At 48.7% G+C, this 23855-nt stretch overlaps 1 protein-coding gene across 1 annotated transcript in view; it reads left to right on the top strand.

The window, feature by feature from the left end:
• The window catches only part of AARS1 (alanyl-tRNA synthetase 1), a 373026-nt gene that overhangs the window by 201275 nt on the left and 147896 nt on the right, over nt 1-23855 (top strand). Inside the window, exon 14 of the mRNA XM_078670073.1 lies at nt 21188-21394. Coding sequence (XP_078526199.1) covers nt 21188-21394 — 207 coding nt within the window. The remainder of the gene's footprint in view (nt 1-21187; nt 21395-23855) is intronic.

The raw sequence follows: 23855 nt of genomic DNA, 5'->3' as shown, positions 1-23855 counted from the left end.
TAGAGTTGAAATCCACTCCACCCGACATCCCGCCAAGGCAAAGGCCTATGTCCGCAGAGCACTTGCTCTTATTGCAGCAGGAAGTAGTGGTGATGCTGCAAAAGGGAGCAATTGAGCTCGTGCCGGTGGGAGAGGAGGGCACAGGGGTTTATTCCCTGTACTTCCTTATTCCAAAGAAGGACGGATCTCTCAGACCCATTCTAAATCTACGTCCCCTCAACCTGTACATACTATCAGAACATTTCCACATGCTTACACTGCAACAGATTCTTCCATTGCTAAACCAGGGAGATTTCTTAGCAACCTTAGATCTCAAGGATGCTTATTTCCACATTCCACTACACCCGTCACACAGGAAATACCTCAGGTTCACTATTCAAGGCAGGCACTACCAGTTCAAGGTCCTACCCTTCGGAGTCACCACAGCCCCGAGGGTGTTCACCAAGTGTCTGGCGACAGTAGCGGCGCACCTCAGGAGGCAGAACATCCATGTCTACCCCTACCTAGACGACTGGCTCGTGCAAGCCAAGTCAGAGCAACAGTGCGCCGCAGACATGTCGACTACAATTCACCTTCTTCACGATCTGGGTTTCTCCCTGAACTACCCAAAATCGCATCTTCAGCCGGCACATGTCCGGCAGTTCCTAGGTGCGACGATCAACACCCTGACGGCCATGGCTCAGCCAAACCAAGTCAGGATAGACAGCATGCAGGCTCTGATCCAAAGGTTCAGGCCACAACACTCGCTTCCAGCGAGAGTGTTCATGCAGTTGATAGGCATGATGGCCTCCTGCATCTTCATAGTCCCTCACGCACGGCTACATATGCGCCCGCTCCAGGAGTGCTTAGCGAATCAGTGGACACAGGCTCGTGGGCAATTGACAGACCTAGTGTTGGTTACCAGTCGGGCGTACGACTCTCTGCATTGGTGGACTCCACACAACCTTTGCAAGGGCCGACTGTTCCAAGAGCCTGTGCCGCAGATTGTCCTGACAACGGACGCATCTCTCCAGGGATGGGGAGCTCATGTGCTCACTTACACAGTGCAGGGACTATGGACGACGCAGCAACAGAAGATGCACATCAACTATCTGGAACTGATGGCAATCTTCATGGCGCTCAAGTCCTTCATTGTACATCTGTGCAACAGTCGTGCTAGTCCGGACGGACAACATGACCGCGATGTACTACATTCAAAAGCAGGGAGGCACCCACTCGCCACAGCTGTCTCATCTGGCTCAGAGCATGTGGAAGTGGGCCATTCAGAGGAACATTTTCCTCATGGCAGAACACCTCCCAGGAAAGGACAATCAGATGGCGGATCTGCTCAGCAGGTACAGCCATCAAATGCACGAGTGGGAGTTACACCCATCTGTCCTCCACCCGTACTTCCAGCAGTGGGGTCATCCGGAGATAGACCTGTTTGCCACAAAAGAGAACGCAAAATGCCAACACTTTGCCGCCAGGTTCCCTCACCCACAGTCGCAGGGGAATGCGATATGGATGAACTGGTCAGGCAAATTTGCGTACGCTTTTCCGCCAGCCCCTCTAATACCGCTGGTCGCAAGAAAGCTAAGGCAGCACGAGATGACTCTCATCCTAGTTGCTCCAACGTGGGCGCGCCAGGCCTGGTACACCACGTTCCTCGAACTCTCAGTGGTGCCGCATCAAAGACTGCGCCTCACGCCCAGTCTTTTGACGCAGAACCATGGAGAAATTCAGCATCCAGATCCGCAACAGCTCAACCTGGCGATCTGGCTCCTGAAGTCCTAGAGTTTGGATACCTTAACCTACCTCAGGAATGAATGAACATCATCAAGGAGGCGAGGAAACCAACTACTAGAGCATGCTATGCTGCAAAGTGGAAGCGTTTTGTCATTTACTGTACAGCCAATGACATCAACCCGCTAGATGCATCTATCCCCAACATCATCTGCTATCTGTTGCATCTTTACAAGTGCAATCTAGCGTACACTTCCATTCGGATACATCTATCCGCCATAGCGGCTTATCTCCAGAACAGGCAGCACCTCTCTGTCTTCAGAGTGCCCGCCATTAAAGCCTTCCTTGAAGGTCTGAAACGAGTCATTCCCCCAAGAACACCGCCAGCTCCGGTGTGGAACCTCAATGTCGTTCTCACCAGACTGATGGGACCACCATTTGAGCCACTGCACTCGTGTGAACTCCAGTTCCTTACGTGGAAAGTAGCTTTCCTTGTAGCTATTACGTCTCTGAGGCGTGTCAGTGAGCTGCAGGCGCTCACAATCCAAGAGCCATTCATTCAAATTCATCCAAATAGGGTAGTGCTACGCACAAACCCCAAATTCCTTCCGAAGGTGGTGTCACAGTTTCATCTAAACCAAACTATTGACTTGCCAGCATTCTTTCAAAACCCGCAAACGGTGGCGGAAAGAATGCTCCATACCTTAGATGTACGGAGGGCGTTGATGTACTACATAGACAGAACACAACCCTTTAGAAAAACAAAACAACTCTTTGTTGCCTTCGCACCACAACACAAAGGCAACCCGATTTCCAAAGCAGGGATAGCCAGATGGATTGTTAAGTGCATCCAGATATGTTATCAAAAAGCCAAGCGCACTTTAACAATACCCCCCAGAGCGCACTCCACACGCAAACTGGGGGCATCCATGGCTTTCCTAGGGAACATTCCTTTAGAGGATATTTGCAGAGCAGCCACGTGGGTTACACCACATACCTTTACAAAACACTACTGTGTTTATGTGCATTCCAAGCAGCAAGCTGCTGTAGGACAGGCTGTTCTGAAGACACTTTTTCAGGTTTCTGCAGCTGGCACGGGCAACCGCCGCTGATGGAGGGACTGCTATGTATTCTATGCTAAGATATGAATTTAGCAGCCCACATGCCTCGAACTGAATATGCTACTTACCAGTATGCATCTGTTCTTGGCATGTAGGGCTGCTAACATTCATATCGCCCGCCCTCCTCCCCGGTGCCTGTCGCAGCTGCAGATATACTATTGTATTTATTCATTAGCATGGACATCCTTTACACTTTTCACTCCATCTTCTGCCACAATGGCGAAAAACAATCTGGGGATGGAGCCGATGCCCATGCGCACTGTAGTCCAGGGGAGGAGCCACCTATCTCAGGATACTTCGAAGACTCTTCCAGGACAACAATGTGCGATCATCCGAGCCCAACACTAGGCGGCGATCTAATGCTAAGATATGAATGTTAGCAGCCCTACATGCCAAGAACAGATGCATACTGGTAAGTAGCATATTCAACTTGGCTCATGGTGATTCTGGAGTCTCAGCACGCTGTACAACATTAAAGCAAGGAAGTAGTATAGTATCCTGGTAGTGTGCACGTTGCCTTGAGCCGAGCCTCCTTCAGGAGAGGGGGATAGAGGCAGGGGTTGGGGATGTGGAGGAGGTAGAAGTCTTAATGACAGAGTATCAGTGTGCTGGAGTGTCCAGGCTTGTGTGCTTCAGCAGCAGCTATCGGTTCGGGAGGGAACGATTGAGGAAGAGGTCTATGAGCTGCCTTTTGAATTTTAAGAAGCAGGGGGTAGTCCTGATATGGACCGGTATGGCGATCCAGATTTTGGGCGCATTTCCAGCAAAGGACTGGGCTGCGGTTTTTGTTTGCGTGTTTTCTGAGGGATGAGGAGTAGTGTTGGAACTCCTGAGACTCCTTGTCTGACCGGCTTTCTTGAGTTTGGAGGCCAGGTAGGCGGGTTTCCCTGTGTGTAGGGCTTTGTGCGTAAGGCAGGCCGTTCTGAAGCTGCCACCATTTCGACTGGGAGCCATTTTAGCTCTCTGAGTGCGGGTAAGATGTGTTCATATTCCTTTTCTCTGGTGACCATTCTGGCTGCTGCATTGTGAGTTGTTCTGAGGGGAGCTAAGTGGGATTTTGCTGTACCTCCGAGTGCTGCATTTCCGTAGTCGAGTCTAGATAACACCAGGGATTGAGTAGCTTGTTTGAGGTCCTTGGGCGGAATGAAGGGGTTTTATTTTGTTGAGTGGCTTCAAGTTGAGAAAGGCACTCTTTGCAGTGTTTTTGATGTGTTTGACCATGTCTAGTTTTAGGTCCAGGGTGATTCCTAGCGATTTTACAGAGTCTGCCAGTGTGAGATTGCCATTGAGAGCATCAATAGCTTTTAGCCATTCAATGATTTGGAGGTTCTCCTCTTTGTTAGAAATTAAGAGGATTTCCGTTTTCTCCTGGTTGAGTTTCAGGTGATTTCTTGATAGCCAGCGTTGGACTTCTCTTAGAGTGACATTGAGTCTCTGAATGTCATTAATGGATGAGGTTTCAAGATGGATCTGGGTGTCGTCTGCATATAGATGAAAATGGATGTTGGTTGGTTTGAGTATGGTGGTGAGGGGTTCCATCTATATGTTGAAAAGTTGTGGGGCGGACACTGATCCTTGGGGGACAACCCTGTTGACGAGGTGTATGTCGGACAAAAAGTTTTTGATTTTTATGCTTTGGGTGCGTTTATGGAGGAAGGAGGAGAACCACTGTAGAACAACCTCTTCTACACCTACCCTTTCTTGAAGTGCCTTAATGAGTAGATTATGGTCAACCGTGTCGAAGGCTGCCGATAAGTCCAGGAGTATGAATAAGCAGCATTGGTCCATATTGAGTAACTTGTGGATATCGTCGATGACGTTAAGGATCACTCTCTGTGCTGCAGCCTTTTCTGAAACCCGATTGGTGGGGGTCTAGAAGGTTGATGCTGTCCATGTGTTGAGTCAGCTGTAGGAGAACACATCTTTTGAGGATTTCAGATGAGCGATGTAGATTGGAGACGGGTCTGAAGTTGTTCAGGTCGTTTGTGTCCAAGCCTGTTTTTTTAGTAATGGCGTGACTTGGCTGTCTTTGCGGTACAAAAGGGGGTGGTGGTTTTTCAGCCCGGCTTGCTTGAATCCAGTGGCAAAGTGAGCAAGGGACTCACGTCTGAGCATACCCCGACACACTTTTTTCAGCCCGGCTTGCTTGAATCCAGTGGCAAAGTGAGCAAGGGACTCACGTCTGAGCATACCCTGCCACACTCACTGGCTGACCTTGCGGCAGTCTGGTATGACTCTGGTTCTCAGGGAGCTGCTGATGATTGTGCTCCAGAGCGGGGCTAGGGAGAGTTTAAGCTTTTTGGTCAGTTGAGCAGGACATGATAGGATCCAGGACATGAGCTGATGGTTTGGAGGTGGAATCAGTTTGACTATCTCCGCTTCCAGGATGGGGTTGAAGACTTTCCAGGGCTTTGGGTGGTGCTTGGGAGCGATATCTCCAGTCCCTGGTGACGGGCTTCTGTAGGGGGGACTCCGATTGTCGTCCAGGGAAAGCTCAATCTTGTAGATTTTGTCGTCAAAAAAGTTGGCGAAGTTGTTGCACAGGTCTTTGGAGGCCAGAACTGAGGATGCAGTGGGCTTGGAAGTTTGTTGCCTAATGAGGTTGAAGAGTGCTTTGGGCCTGTTTTTTGCGTTGTCTAGAGCATTGCAGAAAAAGGACGTTTTTTCGTTCTTAATGTGTTTTTTGTACTTCCTGCATACTGATTGAGTTTATTGTGTACGGGTTGTTCCGCCAGAGTCTTTCTGTAGCTCTTAGTTATCTTCTTTCGGAGTTTGTCTGTGCTGAACCAGGATCTAGATGGAGTGTTCCTGACTCTCTTTAGTTTCAAGGGGGCTAATTGGTCCAAAATGGAAGTTGTAGTTGTGTTGTAGTGAGAGGTGAGTTCTGTTGTGGAGAGAGCTTACCCTTTCCTCCAAGTTGGCCAGGGGGATCTGATTTAGATTCCTCTGAGTAGGGGGATCAGCTGTGAGGCTAGGACTTGCGTGTGTGTTATACCACAGTAACTCATTGTTGCACTACAACTTTGCACTTAGACTGTTGTGTGTTTTTCTCCTGTTCTCTCGCTTTGGTCATTTATTGTTTGCTCCTGCTTCATCTGTTATTCCAGAGACTCTTGTTGTTTGCACCAGTATTACTGTAGCAGAATGGGGTTAATCCTTGATTTCAATCTCCTGGCATACTATACTAGGAGGGAGCTCAAAGATTTCTGCAAGGACAGAAGGCTGACTGTGTCTAGGAGATCCACAAGGCAGGATCTTCAGGAATCCTTCATGTTTTTGAGGAGGTGATCCGGGAAAAGGCTTCAACAGAGATCCAAGTGGGTAGTAATTCTGGGGAGGACTCTGAGGAGGAGGACCCCTTTGGCATTCTTGAGAATCCTAAGCCTGGAATCTCCTAGAAGGTTCTGAACCAAAACGCCTAGAGAGCAGTGGCCCTAAAGAGAGTGAGGAGGAGGGAGAGGATGACTGGCCAGGGACGGCAGTAAAGAGAATGAGGACCCAATAGATTGTGAGTCACTCACACTGTCTAGTGCCAGGAGCAGTGTCACCTTCAACACCCAGCCCCCCTTAGTAACTCAAGGATAGACAGTCTGAGAGGGACCTGAATTCCCAGCTGGTGTAGAAGGGAGAAGGGCAGAAGCTGAAAGAGCCTTCGCTGAGAAGAGGATGGTGGAGTTTAAAAGGCCTTTTGCCAGAGAACAAATTGCTCTTGTGGAAAGGAAACGGGCCCATGAGCCAGGTGTGAAAGTTCTGGACTTACCACAGGTAGAGTCAGGTGGGGGCAGCAATACTGAGTTCAGTGTTAAAAATTCCGCTCATATACTTGGTGCCTAGATTCAAGAAGGGGGGTGACATACATGAGTTGTTGCAGGAGTATGAGAGGGCTCTGGCAGTGCACAGGATCTCCGAGGGGGGATTGGGGAACTGGCCTTGGGATTTATAATCCTGAGAATGGGAGGGCGCCCTACTGGCCCTAGAAGGGAGTGACAGGCAGAGGTACATCCCCATGAAGGAAGCCCTGATAAAGGATATACTCGCCCCTGAATAGTATAGGTTGAGGATCAGTAGCAGCAGGAAGCTGTCCCATCAGTCTTGGGAGAAATTTGTGGGTATGTTTTGCAAAGCACTGGATGAATGGGTGAAGGGAAGCACAGTAAACTCTTTTGATGGGCTGTTCACTCTGATTGTCAGAGAGCACCTGCGCCGTTGTTGAAGCCCACCCATAAGGAGTAGTAGAGGGAGGAAGGACCACCCTCTTCCCCCCCACCCCCAACCGCTGTTCAGCCTAAGGGTACATACCGTCGGTTGGAAGACCAGTTGCAGAATAGAACCGCTGAATTGGTGAGAGAATTGTGCAGGACGGCTTCCACAAGCAACCTGATAGTTCTCGATTCTGGGGGTACTACTCTCTTGAGGAAAATACGGAACCCCAGAAGGAGGGGAATGGGGAGGAAGGACTCTCCCTTTACTCCTGTCCAGCCTAAGCGTACAGACCCTGGGCTGGAGCACTAGTCTCAGGATACCACCCTGAACTGGTGGGAGGTGGAGTGGAGAAAGGATGCAATGCATCTGGAGCTATCTCGCCCCACTCTGAAAACTCACAGAGGACAGAGACGCCTGAATGAAGGGGTCTGGCTGCAGAAGCTGACGGCTGTCAATGACCTCTGTTGGTTGCTATCCTTGTGGACAGTGTTTTCCTTGGGTTGGGGACAGAAGACCGACCCAAGAGGTGGAATGGGCCACATCACTTTGTTGGCCATAGTGGTACTGTCTGCCTACTGGGATGCTTCTGTGAACATCTTCAATTTGGGTGCTTACCAGATGGGGTCTGCAGGTGAGGAAAAGGCTTCCCCTTGGGTTAGCTTAGTGGACCCTAACAGTATAGAGAGAGGGATCCAACTGGGTTCAGACAGGCTTAGAACTGGCATGTGTAACTGCAGTAGCAGGCCAGGGTCCATGTTCTGTCGACCTGAGCAGGGAAACCCATCAAGGTATTGAATAGCCTGCTCTGACTTTAGGCTGGAATTGGAGTTGTTTTGAACCTGGCCCTTTTTGCAGGGTTATTCTCAAACTTTGTGACTTTCTCTTCCTATTTGTCTGACCTTTATGTTTGCTTTAGGACTATATCATGGATGGCAGTAGTAAAGTGCCCAAAGTACACTTTAAAGGTATGATTGGTTTACTTTACACCTGTTTGGCATATTTGATTTACTTAAAAGTCCCTTGTAAAGTGGTATCCAATATACACAGGGCCTGTAAATTAGATGCTACTAGTGTGCCTGTAGCACTGCTTGACCCACCCACAGAACTATCCTTTCAAACCTGTCTCAGGCCTGCCACCACAGACCCTGGGGGTGCAGTTTCCTGCCACATTAACTTGGCTTTAAAACTACTTACCAAGCCATGAACATCCCTTTTATTACACATAGGTCACCCCTCAGGTAGACCTTGTTGGGGGTGCCCTCTTCCCTGACACAGATCCCCAAGGACGGGCTTGTCCTCATGTGGAGCACTGTGGGTGAGTAGGCCCTGGAGAAATGGTCTCCCCCTCACGTCTACACAGGTGGCTCTGCCTCTTTTCTTACCAAGTTGGAGCCTGGTTCTTGGTCGACAGTCCGGGGTAAGCCCTCAAGGGGAGCATAAGACTGTCTTCCGAGACGGGAGACCTTCAATACAGCAGCCTGTTAGTTTTGTAATCACAAAGGTTCCTTCCTTTCTTTTGACCGTGTATCAAGTAGTAGGCATGCAGGTACTCCTGTGCTTCATCTTTTGCGGATGCAGCTAATGTCTACTTGAAACTCGCATATCTTGATAAATGCTGGAATGTTACTTGCTTTTAAAGCATTGTCATGTATATGGGAAAATATTTAGGGTAGCATAAATTTAAAGTGATCTTGCCTTGCATAGGGAAGCTTTGCACCATGTAAAAGGTCTAATAGGAGCTCAGGTGCTCCTGGGCCCGAAGTTTCTTCCTGAAGCAGATTTTTGTGATATTACTGAAATACATATACTTATGTATGTGATATTATTGCAATACATGTGATTGTTTATTTTATACTGCCTTACTGGCAAAAGTGCTTATTTGATACAGGTCGTTCTGGTCTTTGGTGATTCATAATATAAGTGAGTTCTTCTTATAATCCTTTGTGGAGTCTTCTGTGGTGTTCATTGGGTTTCTGTGAGTGTGTTGTGCAAACACTTTACACATTGCCTCTGATGATTAACCTGCCTGCTCTGCTCTAGGCTACCAGAGGGTGAGCGCAGTTCATCTTTGGTGTGTAATTTACTTGTCCTGAATAGAGTGGTAGGTTCTGCTTGGCTTAGGTGCTTATCATAGCCAACCAGGAGCCTCATTTCTAGCAGGCTGGTACAGCCAGCATACAAGGGCAGTGGTAGAAGCAACAAGAAGGAAGCACAGTATAAAGATGTTAGTGGACCTAAAAATGCGAGTGATTAATTTAGATTACATAGCATCAAAGTTGCTGTTTTGTAAACTAACATGTTCGAGGCATATGAGCTGCATATCTCACACTAAGCATTAGATCGCCACCTGGTGTTGGGCTCGGATGATTGCATGTTGTTGTCGTCTTGGAAGAAGTCTTTGTAGTCACGAGATAGGTTACTCCTCCCTTGGACGATAGTGCGCATGGGCATCAACTCCATCCTTAGATTGTTTTTTTCCACCACTGGGTACGGATATAACTTTTACGGTCCGGTTCGAAATCTACTTTCTAAGTAGTTTGACGCATCAAAAACGTACTTAAACTCTTCTAAACAACTTTCAACATCAAGATCCATTGACTCAACCTCAACAGCTCGATTCCAGTCATCGACGCGGGCCGTTGGGCCTATCCACGCCGTGAAGCCTACAGCTCATGGAAAGGACGCCGTTCAAGAAATGCCCCCAGTGTGGAGCAAAATTCCCGCACAGTGACCGCCACAAGGTCTGTAACCTGTGCTAATCACCAGAACACGACGACTCCAGCTGTCCAGCCTGCGCAGCCTTTCGATCCAAGAAGACTATTCGTGATCGGAGGGCCCGTCGACAAATAATGCAGAGATCAGCTCCGGAACCAGAGGACATCTTCGGGGGTCCAGATGTCCCAGAGGAAGATTCCGAAGATCTCGAAATCGTATTGGGGGCAGACTACTCCAATGACTCCATACCATCGGGTCAACGCGCGAGTACTACTACCCCTGCCCCAATCCCAACACCCAAATCGAAGGCAAAGGTCAACACTCTGCCTCCTGGGCCCAGTCGTGACTGAAAAACTACTTCAGAAGCTCCGCCTTCGAGCTCGGCTCCGAAGAAAATACAAAAGCCTTCCGGTAGCTCGGGATCGAGCAAACCGCATGTGCCAATACCACCAGCTCCATCGGCACCGAAAGAAGTCCCGATTCCGAAAACTACTCCGAAACAGTCGACTCCGAAAGACAAATCGGCTCCGACCATAATAAAGCCTGCTTCCGACGCTTCCAAGCAGACGAAACCAGCTTTAGCTCCAAAGCCAAGATCTTCGGAGCCAAGATCTACGCCAAAGGACTCTGCCACGACTCCTAAGGCTAAGGACACAGAAAAGAGACAACCACGCTCTGAACCGAAAAAATCGGCACCGAAAGCGGTTCCTGAAGAAGAGGAGCTTTTTCACCCTGATCCTCGACAGAAAAAGATCAATATTGACCCAAACACAGGACATGTTTCCACTGTGCCAGACAGTAAGAGGAAATTAGATACAGCACCTCCACCTCCAGTGCCTGTAAAGAAGGACTCTGCCACATCACCTATGCGCCCTTCTTCTCCTATACCTCTCTATTCCTCCTCCTTCACCTCCTCCAAATTCTCCTCCTCATTTTTCACCACAACATACACCTCCTCATAATAATAATGATGATGATATTATGGGGGGAGGGAATGACCCAAATGACCCTTTTAACTACCCAACCGATCCACCTGCCTGGGAGTACCCAATCCCACCAGATGTCCCACAGGATGTACCAGATATCCCTGATCCATATACATACCCATCCAAACCATCTCCAGACTCAGTAGTCGTTTACAACGCTAGAAAAAGAGCAGTCTTCCAAACATCAGGAGAAGCGCCACCTCCGGATAAGGAGTCAAAGATGATAGACGCTTCAGGCAAGAGAATAGCTGCCCAAGCAAGTAACACATGGCGCATAGCTAATACACAAGCCCTCCTCGCAAGATACGACAGGGCTCATTATGATCAGCTAGAAACACTCTTACAGCATCTACCTGACCAATATAAAGCACAAGCTAATGACCTTATCCAAGAGGGTAAGCTAATGTTCGAGGCATGTGGGCTGCTAAATTCATATCTATTGCATAGATCGCCGCCTAGTGTTGGGTCCGGATGATTGCACATTGTTGTCCTGGAAGAGTCTTCGAAGTATCACGAGATAGGTGGCTCCTCCCCTGGAATACAGTGCGCATGGGCATCGACTCCATCCCCAGATTGTTTTTTTCCGCCATTGGGTTCGGATGTGGTTTCGACGTCTCCGTGTCGGAACCGAAGAACGTTGTTCTTAAGGCCAAAAGGCCTTCGTTACCTGCGTCGGTATTGTTTGCGTACGGTCTCGAGCATCCTCCGACTCTCTGAGCCGGAATTCTGCGGAGTCGAGTAACTCTTCGGACATCGAGGCCCTCTCGTCGCAGCAAGACCCCGACGAACTTAACATGGAGCGGAGCCCGTTCAAGTTCTGCCCCGTCTGTGGATCCAAGTATCCACATATCGACGTGCATCCGGTCTGTAATAAGTGCCTCTCGCCGGACCACAACGAGGAAAACTGCATGGCCTGTTCAAAATTCAGGTCAAAGAAGACGCTCAAGCATCGGCGCGCGGCGCACCTCGAGGCCCAGCGAGCGGCCCCGGCACCCGACGACATATTCGACGACCCCGCAGAAGAAGGCGGTAGCCATCATCTTTAGATTTCTCCACAGTCGACGGAGGTCGAGGCTGAGCCCGAAGACCAAGTCGTAGGACAGGCCCTGGACCTTGAATACGTCGAGGAGGTAGGGGACGACGAAGAAGTTTATGGGGCCGCGGAAGATAGCTCAGAGGAAGAGCTATGCCCCGAAAGCTACATGACTCAGGCTCAGGTCACGGGATCGCCGTTCGGCCTTACCCACGACCCAGCACCGCTATCCCCAGCCCCGCCTTCTGGCCCGGCCACGGACACTCACGCGGAGCCGCCATTACACGTATCGAAACCGAAACCTTCGGATTCGACGGCACCAAAGATGGCCGACGTCCCATCAAAATCGAAACCGAAACCATCGGATTCGACAAAACCTAAAATGGCCGACGTCCAACACAAAATAGCGAAGCCTGCTCCTTCATCGACTCCGTCGACCTCCGGCCCACAGAAGTCGAAGAAGGCTGTCTAGTCGACAGCGCCGCAAAAGGTGCCCAAGGAATCCTCCTCTAAGAAGGACGTCCATCAAGTGGCAAGCACAGTTGCTCCGGCGCGGACCTCGAAGACTGCTGACACGCCTTCGGCCGCCACTACGGCGCCTACCAGTAAGCGCACAGTCGAGTCAAAATCAACTAAAAGCCATGACCCGAAGACAGGGGGCACTACGCATCAGCACAAAGGTGCCGGATCGGCAGCAACGGCGTCGGCGCCAAAGGCTGCAACTGAGCCGCGAGCCGTTAGTAACGAAGATTCGTCGACGGAAAACTCGTCGACACCGAGAGACTCCGACGCTACCGAACATCGGCCGTCAGTTTCTGAACCCTCTGCTTCCTTCACTAAGCAGGTCACCGACTCCCTCAAACGTATTCGGGACAAGACTTTGTCGGCAACGGCTCCCACGCCGTCTGCTCCGAAATCGGTGGACACACCTCCGAAGACCTCGGCCAAGCTTCTCTACTCTCTGCCACCTAAGGTGGCACCGAAGGCATTTGCACCCAGATCGGTGCCGAAAATCGCTGACACGTCGGACACTTCCACGCACAAAAGCTTGGATCGACATCACGCCTCTGAAGACCAATCAGAACATTACATCGATGCCCAAACGGGGAAATTGACCCTCTACAAAAGGAAAATCACTTCCCAACCACTGGAATCCTATGTCATTCCACTGAAAAAGAAAAGGCCGGCACAGGACATTCCTGCCCTTGTTGAACCTGTTTTGCCACCACCAAGGAGTCCATCACCTTCCCCCGACCAATCAGGTGGAGAGGATGATGACCAAGATGACCAGTACAATTTCCCAGTTGACAATGACCCTGATGTTCAACTGGACTCATATGGCGATACTGGGGATCAAGGTGGACATCAGGTGGTACAAGATCCACAGGGGTTTGGGGCACGTACATCACCAACAGAGGATTCAGCAGCGTTTAATGCTTTGATAGAGCGGGCAGCGGCAAATCATGATGTGGACATGCATGCTGACCCGGTAGAGGAGGATTTTTTGTTTGACACTTTCTCTGTCTCAGACAGAACAGTTAAAATACTTCCTATGCTCAAAGGTGTCCTTAAACATGCACCAGAAATCTTTAAGGAACCTACCAGGGCGAGAGTGGTGAACCCACGTATCGAAAAGAAATACAGGCCAGCACCTGCAGACCCTGCATATATTCGGGGACAGTTACCTCTGGATTCGTTGGTGGTCGCCAATGCCCGCAAGAGGGTGAACTCCCAAACAACGGGTGAAGCTCCTCCCCCAGACAAGGAGTCGAAAGTGCTTGAGGCATCCGATAAAAGGGTGGCTGCGCAAGCTGCCAATATCTGGCGTATAGCAAACACACAGGCACTATTGGCATGATACGATAGGGCGCATTACGACACCCTAGAACAGATCCTTCAACACCTACCTGATCAGTTTAAGGAAGGGGCCGAAATGCTCATACAAGAGGGAAAGCTCATCTCAAACGCAGCAATAAAGTGTGCACTTGATGTGGCTGATACAGCGGCTAGGGGGATTAACACTAGCGTCATGTTAAGGCGACAAGCTTGGCTTCGCATATCTGGATTTAAACCCGATATCCAAACTACAATACTCAACCAGCCCGTCAATCCAGACAGACTGTTTGGCCCAGATGTTGACACCACCCTGGAAAAGATTAAAAAGGACAATGAGACTGCTAAGTCCATGGGGGCGCTTCAGTCTCAACAATTCAGGGGAAGCACTTTTCGTCGCTCAGGAGCACGTGGTGTTACCAGAGGACAGTTGGGTCAACAAACACAATTCGCAAAAAGTGGTGCACAATCCTCGTACCCCAAGCAGGGTAGAGGGGGTTACAGAGGTAACAGTGCCAAAGGCAGGGGCAGAGGGAACAACAACTCCCATTCCTCTGCCGCCAACAAACAGTGACTCTCTGTCACTGCCCCCCGACCATCCAAAACCTGTCGGGGGGAGACTCCAGCAGTTCCTGCCAGTCTGGACGTCCATCACCACGGACAGGTGGGTGAGAAAACTTATCCAGTACGGTTATTGTTTGGAGTTAACATCCACTCCTCCCAACATTCCCCCAAGACACCGTCCTATGTCGGCAGAGCACTTGCACTTATTGCAGCAGGAAGTTGTGGTGATGCTGCAAAAAGGCGCAATCGAGCTCGTACCGGTGGAAGAGGAAGGAACAGGAGTCTATTCCCTGTACTTCCTCATCCCAAAAAAGGACGGATCCCTCAGACCCATTCTGGATCTACGCCCTCTCAACATGTATATACTGTCGGAACACTTTCACATGCTGACACTGCAGCAAATTCTTCCACTGCTAAACCAAGGGGACTTCCTAGCAACCTTGGACCTCAAGGATGCTTATTTCCACATCCCACTCCACCCATCCCACAGAAAATACCTCAGGTTCACCATTCAAAACAGGCACTACCAGTTCAAAGTCCTACCCTTCGGGGTGACTACTGCCCCCAGAGTGTTTACAAAGTGTCTGGCGACAGTGGCGGCTCACCTCAGACGGCAGAACATACATGTCTACCCGTACCTAGACGACTGGCTTGTTCAAGCAAAGTCGGAACAACAGTGCGCCACAGACATGTCCCACACTATTCACCTCCTTCACAGTCTGGGGTTCTTGCTAAACTACCCAAAGTCGCACCTTCAGCCAGCCCATGTGCGGCAGTATCTGGGCGCGACAATAAACACCCTGACTGCTGTGGCTCAGCCAAACCCAGTCAGGATCGACACAATTCAATCGCTGATCCAGAGGTTCAGACCGCAACACTCCCTACCAGCGAGAGTGTTCATGCAGTTGATAGGCATGATGGCCTCCTGCATCTTCATAGTCCCGCACGCGAGGTTGCACATGCGTCCGCTCCAAGAATGCTTGGCAAATCAGTGGACACAGGCTCGGGGACAACTGACAGACCTAGTGTTGGTGACCGGTCGGGCATACAACTCTCTGCATTGGTGGAATCCACACAACCTTTGCAAGGGACGACCGTTCCAAGAGCCAGTGCCACAGATTATCCTAACGACGGACGCATCTCTCCAAGGGTGGGGAGCCCATGTGCTCCACTACACTGTGCAGGGACTGTGGTCCACCCAGCAACAGAAGTTGCACATCAACTACCTAGAATTGATGGCAATCTTCATGGCGCTAAAGTCCTTCAAAGTACATCTGTGCAACAAAGTCGTGTTGATCCGGACGGACAACATGACAGCCATGTACTACATCCAAAAACAGGGAGGCACTCACTCGCCACAGCTGTCTCATCTGGCTCAGAGCATGTGGAAGTGTGCCATTCAGAGGAACATTTTCCTCATGGCAGAACACCTCCCGGGCAAGGACAATCAGATGGCGGATCTGCTCAGCAGATACAGCCATCAAGTGCACGAGTGGGAGATACATCCATCAGTACTCCACCCGTACTTCCAGCAGTGGGGTCATCCAGAGATAGACCTGTTTGCCACAAGGTAAAACGCAAAATGCCATAGCTTTGCCGCCAGGTTCCCTCACCCGGAATCGCAAGGGAATGCGATATGGATGAACTGGTCAGGCAAATTTGCGTACGCTTTTCCCCCAGCGCCTCTCATTCCGCTGGTGGCAAGAAAGCTAAAGCAACACTCGATGACTCTCATCATGGTTGCTCCAACATGGGCACGCCAACCATGGTACACCAAGTTTCTAGAACTTTCCGTGGTACCGCATCAAAGGCTGCATCTCAAATCCAGGCTCCTGACGCAGAACCATGGAGACATTCAGCATCCAGATCCGCAACAGCTCAATCTGGCGATCTGGCTCCTGAGGTCTTAGAATTTGGCTACCTCAACCTGCCTCCAGAATGCATGGACATCATCCGGGAGGCAAGAAAGCCCACTACCAGAGCTTGCTATGCAGCAAAGTGGAAGCGGTTTGTCGTTTACTGTACAGACCACAATATCAACCCGCTAGACGCATCCATTCCTAACATCATCTGCTATTTGTTACATCTTTACAATTGCAATCTAGCGTACGCTTCCATTCGGATACACTTATCCGCCATAGCGGCTTATCTCCAGAATAGGCAGCATCTCTCTGTTTTCAGGGTGCCTGCCATTAAAGCCTTCCTGGAGGGACTGAAGCGAGTCATTCCTCCAAGAACACCACCAGCTCCAGTGTGGAACCTCAATGTGGTCCTCACTAGGTTGATGGGTCCACCTTTCGAGCCACTGCACTCCTGCGAAATTCAATTTCTAACATGGAAAGTGGCTTTTCTCATTGCTATTACATCGCTCAGACGTGTTAGTGAGCTGCAAGCGCAGCACAAAGGCAACCCCATTTCCAAAGCAGGAATAGCCAGATGGATTGTTAAGTGCATTCAAATCTGTTATCAAAAGGCTAAGCGTACTTTAACAATACCCCCAAGGGCGCACTCCACACGTAAGTTGGGGGCCTCCATGGCTTTCCTGGGAAACATTCCTTTAGAAGACATTTGTAGAGCAGCCACATGGGCTACACCACACACATTTACCAAACATTACTGTGTTGATGTGCATTCCAAACAGCAAGCAGCTGTAGGACAGGCTGTTCTCAAGACACTTTTTCAGACTTCTGCAGCTGGCACGGGCAACCGCCGTTAATGGAGGGACTGCTATGTATTCTATGCAATAGATATGAATTTAGCAGCCCACATGCCTCGAACTGAATATGCTACTTACCAGTATGCATCTGTTCTTGGCATGTAGGGCTGCTAACATTCATATCGCCCGCCCTCCTCCCCGGTGCCCGTAGCGGCTGCAGATACTCTCTTGCATTCATCATTAGCATGGACATCCTTTACACTATTTCACTCCATCTCTGCCACAATGGCTAAAAACAATCTGGGGATGGAGTCGATGCCCATGCGCACTGTAGTCCAGGGGAGGAGCCACCTATCTCGTGATACTTCGAAGACTCTTCCAGGACAACAATGTGCAATCATCCGGACCCAACACTAGGCGGCGATCTATGCAATAGATATGAATGTTAGCAGCCCTACATGCCAAGAACAGATGCATACTGGTAAGTAGCATATTCATTCTAATGCTTCCATCAATTGCGCACTTGATGCAGCAGATATTGCCTCCAGAGCAATAAACACTAGTGTCCTCCTTAGAGGCCATGCATGGCTACGCATCTCAGGCTTTAAGCAAGAGGTGCAAACTACCATATTGAATCAGATAGTTAACCAACAAAAGCTTTTTGGCCCAGCTGTAGACACAGCTCTTGAAAAGATGAAAAAGGGCACTTTGCAGTCCACACAAACAAGAGGCTCCTTTCGTCGCTCCTTCTATAGAGGAGGCTCCAAACAAGCTGGTGTTGACAATTCAGCTTCCTTTAAAAACAATGCACAAACATCCTCCAATAAGGGATATTTTAGAGGAGGCTACAGAGGCAATAACAAGGGGAGAGGTCGAGGTAATAACAACAATCAAACCTCTCCCACCACAAACCAGTGACTTCCTTCTGCTCCCCCGACAGCATTCCACTCCTGGAGGGGGGAGACTAACACAGTTCCTACCTGTCTGGAATTCCATCACAACAGACAAGTGGGTAAGACACATTATCCAGTATGGCTACTGCCTAGAACTCACAGCTACCCCTCCACATATACCACCCAGACAGCGTCCAATGTCTACAGAACATCTTGCGCTACTCAAACAAGAGGTTCTATCATTGCTTCAAAAGGACGCTATAGAAATAGTTCCATTACAACATCAAGGAACAGCGGTTTACTCGCGGTATTTCCTAATACCCAAGAAGGACGGGACACTGAGACCGATTCTCGACCTCAGGCCCCTCAATCTGTATATACACTCAGATCATTTTCATATGATCACTTTACAACAAGTGCTCCCATTGTTGCAACAAGGTGATTTCCTTACTACACTAGATCTCAAGGACGCCTACTTCCACATTCCCATACATCCTTCTCACAGGAAGTATCTAAGGTTTGTACTAGAAGGACAACTCTATCAGTTCAAAGTCCTTCCATTCGGGGTCACAACTGCACCAAGAGTGTTTACAAAGTGCTTAGCAGTAGTAGCAGCACATCTTCGAAAGCAACACATCCATGTCTTTCCATACCTAGACGATTGGCTCATAAAAGCCAAGTCATTCAATCAGTGTGTCCAACACACATCTCAAACGATTCAAACATTGCACAACCTGGGGTTCACAATCAACTACACCAAGTCGCATCTTCAGCCCTCTCATGTACATCAATACCTAGGGGCTACAATAAACACATCTACAGCTCTAGCTTATCCCAGTCCAGTCAGGATACAGAGCATTTAAGCCTTAGTTACAAGGTTTCAAAACCAACATTGTCTCCCAGCCAGAGTGTTCGTGCAACTAATAGGCATGATGGGATCTTGCATTTTTTATTGTACCATATGCAAGACTGCAAATGCACCTGTTGCAGGAATGTCTAGCACATTAGTGGAACCAAGCTCAAGGACAACTAACTGTCCTGGTGTTGGTAGACAGCCGCAGACATCGCTCTCTGCAGTGGTGGAACACCAAAAACTTGTCCAGAGGGCGGCAGCTCCTCGAGCCTGTTCCACAAATAGCACTGACATCAGACGCATCCCTGACAGGATGGGGAGCCCATCTCCTACACCATACAACTCAAGGAAGATGGACCACTCAACAAAAAGTGCTCCACATCAATCACCTAGAGCTACTAGCAATTTTCCTAGCACATGTACAGAACAAAGCTGTCTTAATCCGTACGGACAACATGACAGCCATGTACTACATTCAAAAACAAGGAGGCACACATTATCTGCAACTGTCCCAGCTTGCACAGAACATTTGGAGATAGCCCATTCCAAAAAACATATATCTGCTAGTAGAACACCTTCCAGGTGTTCACAATCAGATTGCAGATCTGTTAAATCATCAGACACAACAGATTCACGAATGGGATCTACATCCGCAAGTTCTTCTACCATTTTTTCACAAGTGGGGTCACCCAGATATAGATCTATTCGCCACACACAAACGCAAAATGCCCAAACTTCGCCACCAGGTTTCCACACCCGCTGTCCAAGGGCAATGCGATATGGACGAACTGGTCAGGCAGATTTGCGTACGCTGTTCCGCCACTCCCAGTAATACCACTAGTAGTGCGCAAGCTAAGACAACAGTCTCTCAAAATGATCTTGGTAGCTCCCACATAGGCACGGCAACTGTGGTTCACAACGCTGCTAGAACTCTCTCTAGTTCTGCACCAAAGACTGTGTCTGACACCATCCATGCTAACGCAGAACCGTGGAGACATCAGACATCCAAGTCCAAGTCAGCTGAATCTAGCGATCTGGCCCTGAAGTCTTCGCGTTTGGTTACCTTAACCTACCACCAGACTGTATGAATATCATTAAGGAAGCCAGAAGACCTACTACTAGAGCTTGCTATGCTGCAAAATGGAAAAGATTTGCCATTTACTGCACCAATAATCAAATTGATCCCCTGGATGCTTCCATCCAGAATATCATATGCTACCTTCTACACTTACAAAGATGTAATCTAGCATAGTCATCTATACGGCTACATCTTGCAGCCATTGCTGCGTACGTACAAAATAGACATCTGTCATTATTTAGAGTACCTGCAATTAAAGCATGTATGGAAGGATTAAGAATCATTCCTCCTAGGTTACCACCCTCTCCAGTGTGGAACCTAAACATTGTTCTTACCAGGCTTATGGGACCCCCTTTTGAAACTTTACACAAATGTGAACTGCAATTCCTCACATGGAAAACAGCTTATCTTATTGCTATTACCTCTCTCAGGAGGGTGAGTGAGATTCAAGCTTTCACTATAGAAGAACCATTTTTACAATTACACCGTAACAAAGTGGTCCTAAGAACAAATCCAAAATTCCCTCCTAAAGTCATCACTCCATTTCATCTAAATCAATCAGTAGAGTTGCGGATGTTTTTTGAAAACCCTGACTCTGTAGCAGAAAGAGCTCTACACACCCTAGACGTGAAAAGAGCCCTTCTCCTTTACATTGGCAGGACCAAATCCTTTTAAAAAACAAAACAATTGTTTGTAGTTTTCTCGCCACCACATAAAGGCAACCCCATCTCTAAAGCTAGAATTGCAAGATGGATTGTAAAATGCATACAAATATGCTATCCACAAGCAAAACGTACATTAACAATTGGAAGGTGTCTCATGTGAAAAGTGGCCACCACACCATCAATATATGTTGGCATTTGTTATTTTCATATTTTAGATATTTAAAAATAGGTTCTTCCCAACTTTAAGTATGACAAGGTAAATCTTGCTCCCCACCCCAAAAGAAAAATCAAGACAGTGTCCAGGGGGGCTGTGGTAAATGGGACTATGCCAATCTTTGTAATAGTAGAATATGCTGGTGGGGAACATCATAGAGGAGTGTTGATACCATGAGTGGTCACCCCAGTTATTTGTGCTTCGGAAGGAAGTTCTAAAGGGTAGGGGGTTCCTACCCTAAGTGAATGAAAATCTCCTACATAAGTCAAACTAATTTTGCAATAAAGTATCACTCAAAATAATACACCTGAGACACTGAAGTGTTCGACTCTACCATGCAGATAAACTGGAAATCTCAAAGCAATGCTAGATGTATCAAACCATTGCAGTGTCCAGAAAGTAAAACAAAAGCTCTAGAGAAACAGATCAAAACTCAACACATTTTTGCTGTAACCTTGATTCCAATGTATTCTTCTGCTGATTTTGTACATGGTTTTGATTAAATATTTACCAGCAAATCAATACATGTGTCGCCATGAATCCACTCGTCTGAGAGGAAGCACACTCAAAAATGTTAATGCGTTAACTTGTTATTTTCTTCACAGTGTTCTGCGAGTTGCAGATCGTACTCAATATTGCTTTCTCTTGCAGCCCCGGCGCCGCCCTATTATGAGCAACCACACATCAACACACATCTTGAACTTCGCACTGCGTGCTGTGCTTGGGGAGGCTGATCAGAGAGGGTCCTTGGTAGCCCCAGACCGGCTGCGTTTTGACTTCACTGCCAAGGGGGCCATGACCACTGCTGAGATCAAGAAGACTGAGGAGATTGTTAATGAGATCATCAAAGAGGCGAAGGTATGCCAGCACCAAGGTGACCAATCCATCCCATGATGGATTTAGTGGTATGCTAGCTGGGCTAAAGTAGTGACGAGAGAGCCGCATCCGTACATGCGAGCTGAGACAAGATGTGAAACATTTGATCCAGGTGTTGGCAGCTGCAGAGGCTTTCCTATTGGTTTTATTGGGTGCCAATACATATTAAAGTAATATTGATTGGTAACAGTTCTGTATGATGGGGAGGTACTTTGTGTTCGCCAAATGCCTCCCAAGTTACTAGGGTTGTGTGTTTTCCTAGGGATAAGGTGAAGGCAAAGGAGAAACTGGTGGGCATGATTGATTCTTGTTGTTAGAAGTGGTGATGTTAAATATCTCAAAACAAAAGAGGAAGCATAGAGGTACTGATAGAATCACCCTCCAAGCCGTATCATATAAACAATGAGATTCTATCAATGTGAAGAGGTGTTAACATTTTTAAGTGTTTTTATTCTGTAAAGGATTCAGTGAGATACTAGGCTCTCTCTTAGGTTTGGAAAGACAAGAGCACTATGTGCTTTTTAAAATACCCCTCACACACTAAAAAAATCCTTTAGTGTCATGCTTCATCATAGGGGTCTTCCCGTCCCTATAACGGGGCGGGGCGTGCTACGACCAAACGAACTACGCGGGAGCACTTAAGTTGTGACAAAGGCTATGTGTAGGTGTAGGGGTGTCAGTGAAGTGTAGGGACCTTACTAGTGAGTGCAGAAAATAAAAAAAAATTAAAATTCCCTGGCTTAGTAGAAAAATATATTTTATTAACTTCTCTAGCTGGGAACATTAAGAAGGGGAATGTGAGGTACTCACTAGTAAGGTCCCTACACTTCACTGACACCCCTACACCTACACATAGCCTTTGTCACAACTTAAGTGCTCCCGCGTAGTTCGTTTGGTCGTTTTGCCAGCACCATTACATAAGGTGTCGTTGCCGGTGGAAGATCCAGGGTTTTTGTCCGGCCCTTATTTTGTCATTGTCTGAGTGCAAAAAGGGGGACGGATGTGAGCGAGAGGGTAAGGCAAAGTTTCCTGGTGGAATAGTATTTGTAATGACCTCAGCAGGGTTGTTGGCCTTTCCACCATCTGTCGTTGGGGGAGCTTTGGGTAGCTGAGTTTTTGGTCTTATATTGGAGCTCTGCTGTTTTGTTAGGTGTGTATTCTTTATTCCTTCTTGAGTTGGAGTTGGATTGTTTTGGGGGGAGTGAGTGTTTTTATTAAGCGGCCCTGGATGCGAGGATAATGTATGTTCCATTTGGGTCAGTCTATTTTCCATTTGGTCAAGCCTTATCCTAAGATACATGTCCAGCCTTTCTACCACTGTGATAAGGGACTTAATGTCAGTGTTGGCACTTACACGGCCCTTATTATTTGCCCCCTGGACTTGTGTAGATGTTTTTTCCTATACCTCCTTTCCTCTTTCCTAGTTTGGTATATTTCTTTCTTGGGGTTACTACTTCTCCCTCGCTGCCTGAAAGAGGGTATACGCTAGTGTGGATTAGAGGGTTTACCTGGAGCGTACTATCCGGGAGGGCCGGGTTTTTCTGTTTTTTCTGGGGTGGTTGTTGGATAGAATCTGAGTCACTTAAAGTGATTCTATCAACATTGTGCTGGACGCAACTGTTTGTAGAAGGTTTTATTGGTGGTGTCTGTTTAGGGTTCGGCAAAGGGGCCGGAAGATTGAGTTCCAAAGAATTTGCCTTTATTTGTTCCCCTGCTGTGCTTATTTGGTTATCTAGAGCACCCATCGCCCCCGTTAGATAACTTAGCAAAGTTTGTTGTGAATCCGCGATGGCCCTCCCCCTGCCATTTGGTTTGGGGCTAACCTGTTTCCTTTTCCCCATTCTTGTACTCTATACGTATGCTCCTACTGTTACGGAGTGCTCGAAACAAAGAATAGACAACAAAAGTAAAAGCTAGGCGGAATGGCCCAACCCGGCCCCGGTCGGCCACTGACTGGCCCGGAAAGGCCCGCCTCGGGCGAGCCCGCGCACGTCCCGCGCCGCGGTAGCCCACTGGTCAATTTGTAGCCCGGCCAGCTTCTCTTCCCGCGAGACCACGCCGCACTGCCTCCTGGAGGTGTTAGTTTGTCTGGCAGGCGGTGGTCCGCGTGAGGTGAGGTGAGGTGAGGTGAGGTGAGGTGAGGTGAGGTGCGGTGCGGGGCGGGGGCCTGGGACGGGAGCAGCAAGGGTCTTTCCACCCGGGCAGCAATACAGGGGGCAACAACGAGGGTCACAGGCAAGACAAGGTGGCCACAAGCAACAGTCACCAGAGCAAAGGTAAGGGCGTCCCACACCGCGGGAGCCTGCTGGTCAATTTGTAGCCCGGCCCGCTTCTCTTCCCGCGAGACCGCGCCACACTGCCTCCTGGAGGTGGTAGTTTGTCTGGCAGGCGGTGGTCATCGTGAGGTGCGGGGCGGGGGCCGGGGACGGGAGCAGCAAAGGTC

The sequence above is a fragment of the Lissotriton helveticus genome, chromosome 12 (assembly GCF_964261635.1).
Source record: "Lissotriton helveticus chromosome 12, aLisHel1.1, whole genome shotgun sequence".
Taxonomy (NCBI): Eukaryota; Metazoa; Chordata; class Amphibia; order Caudata; family Salamandridae; genus Lissotriton; species Lissotriton helveticus.
This window is presented reverse-complemented; position numbering and strand designations above follow the sequence as displayed.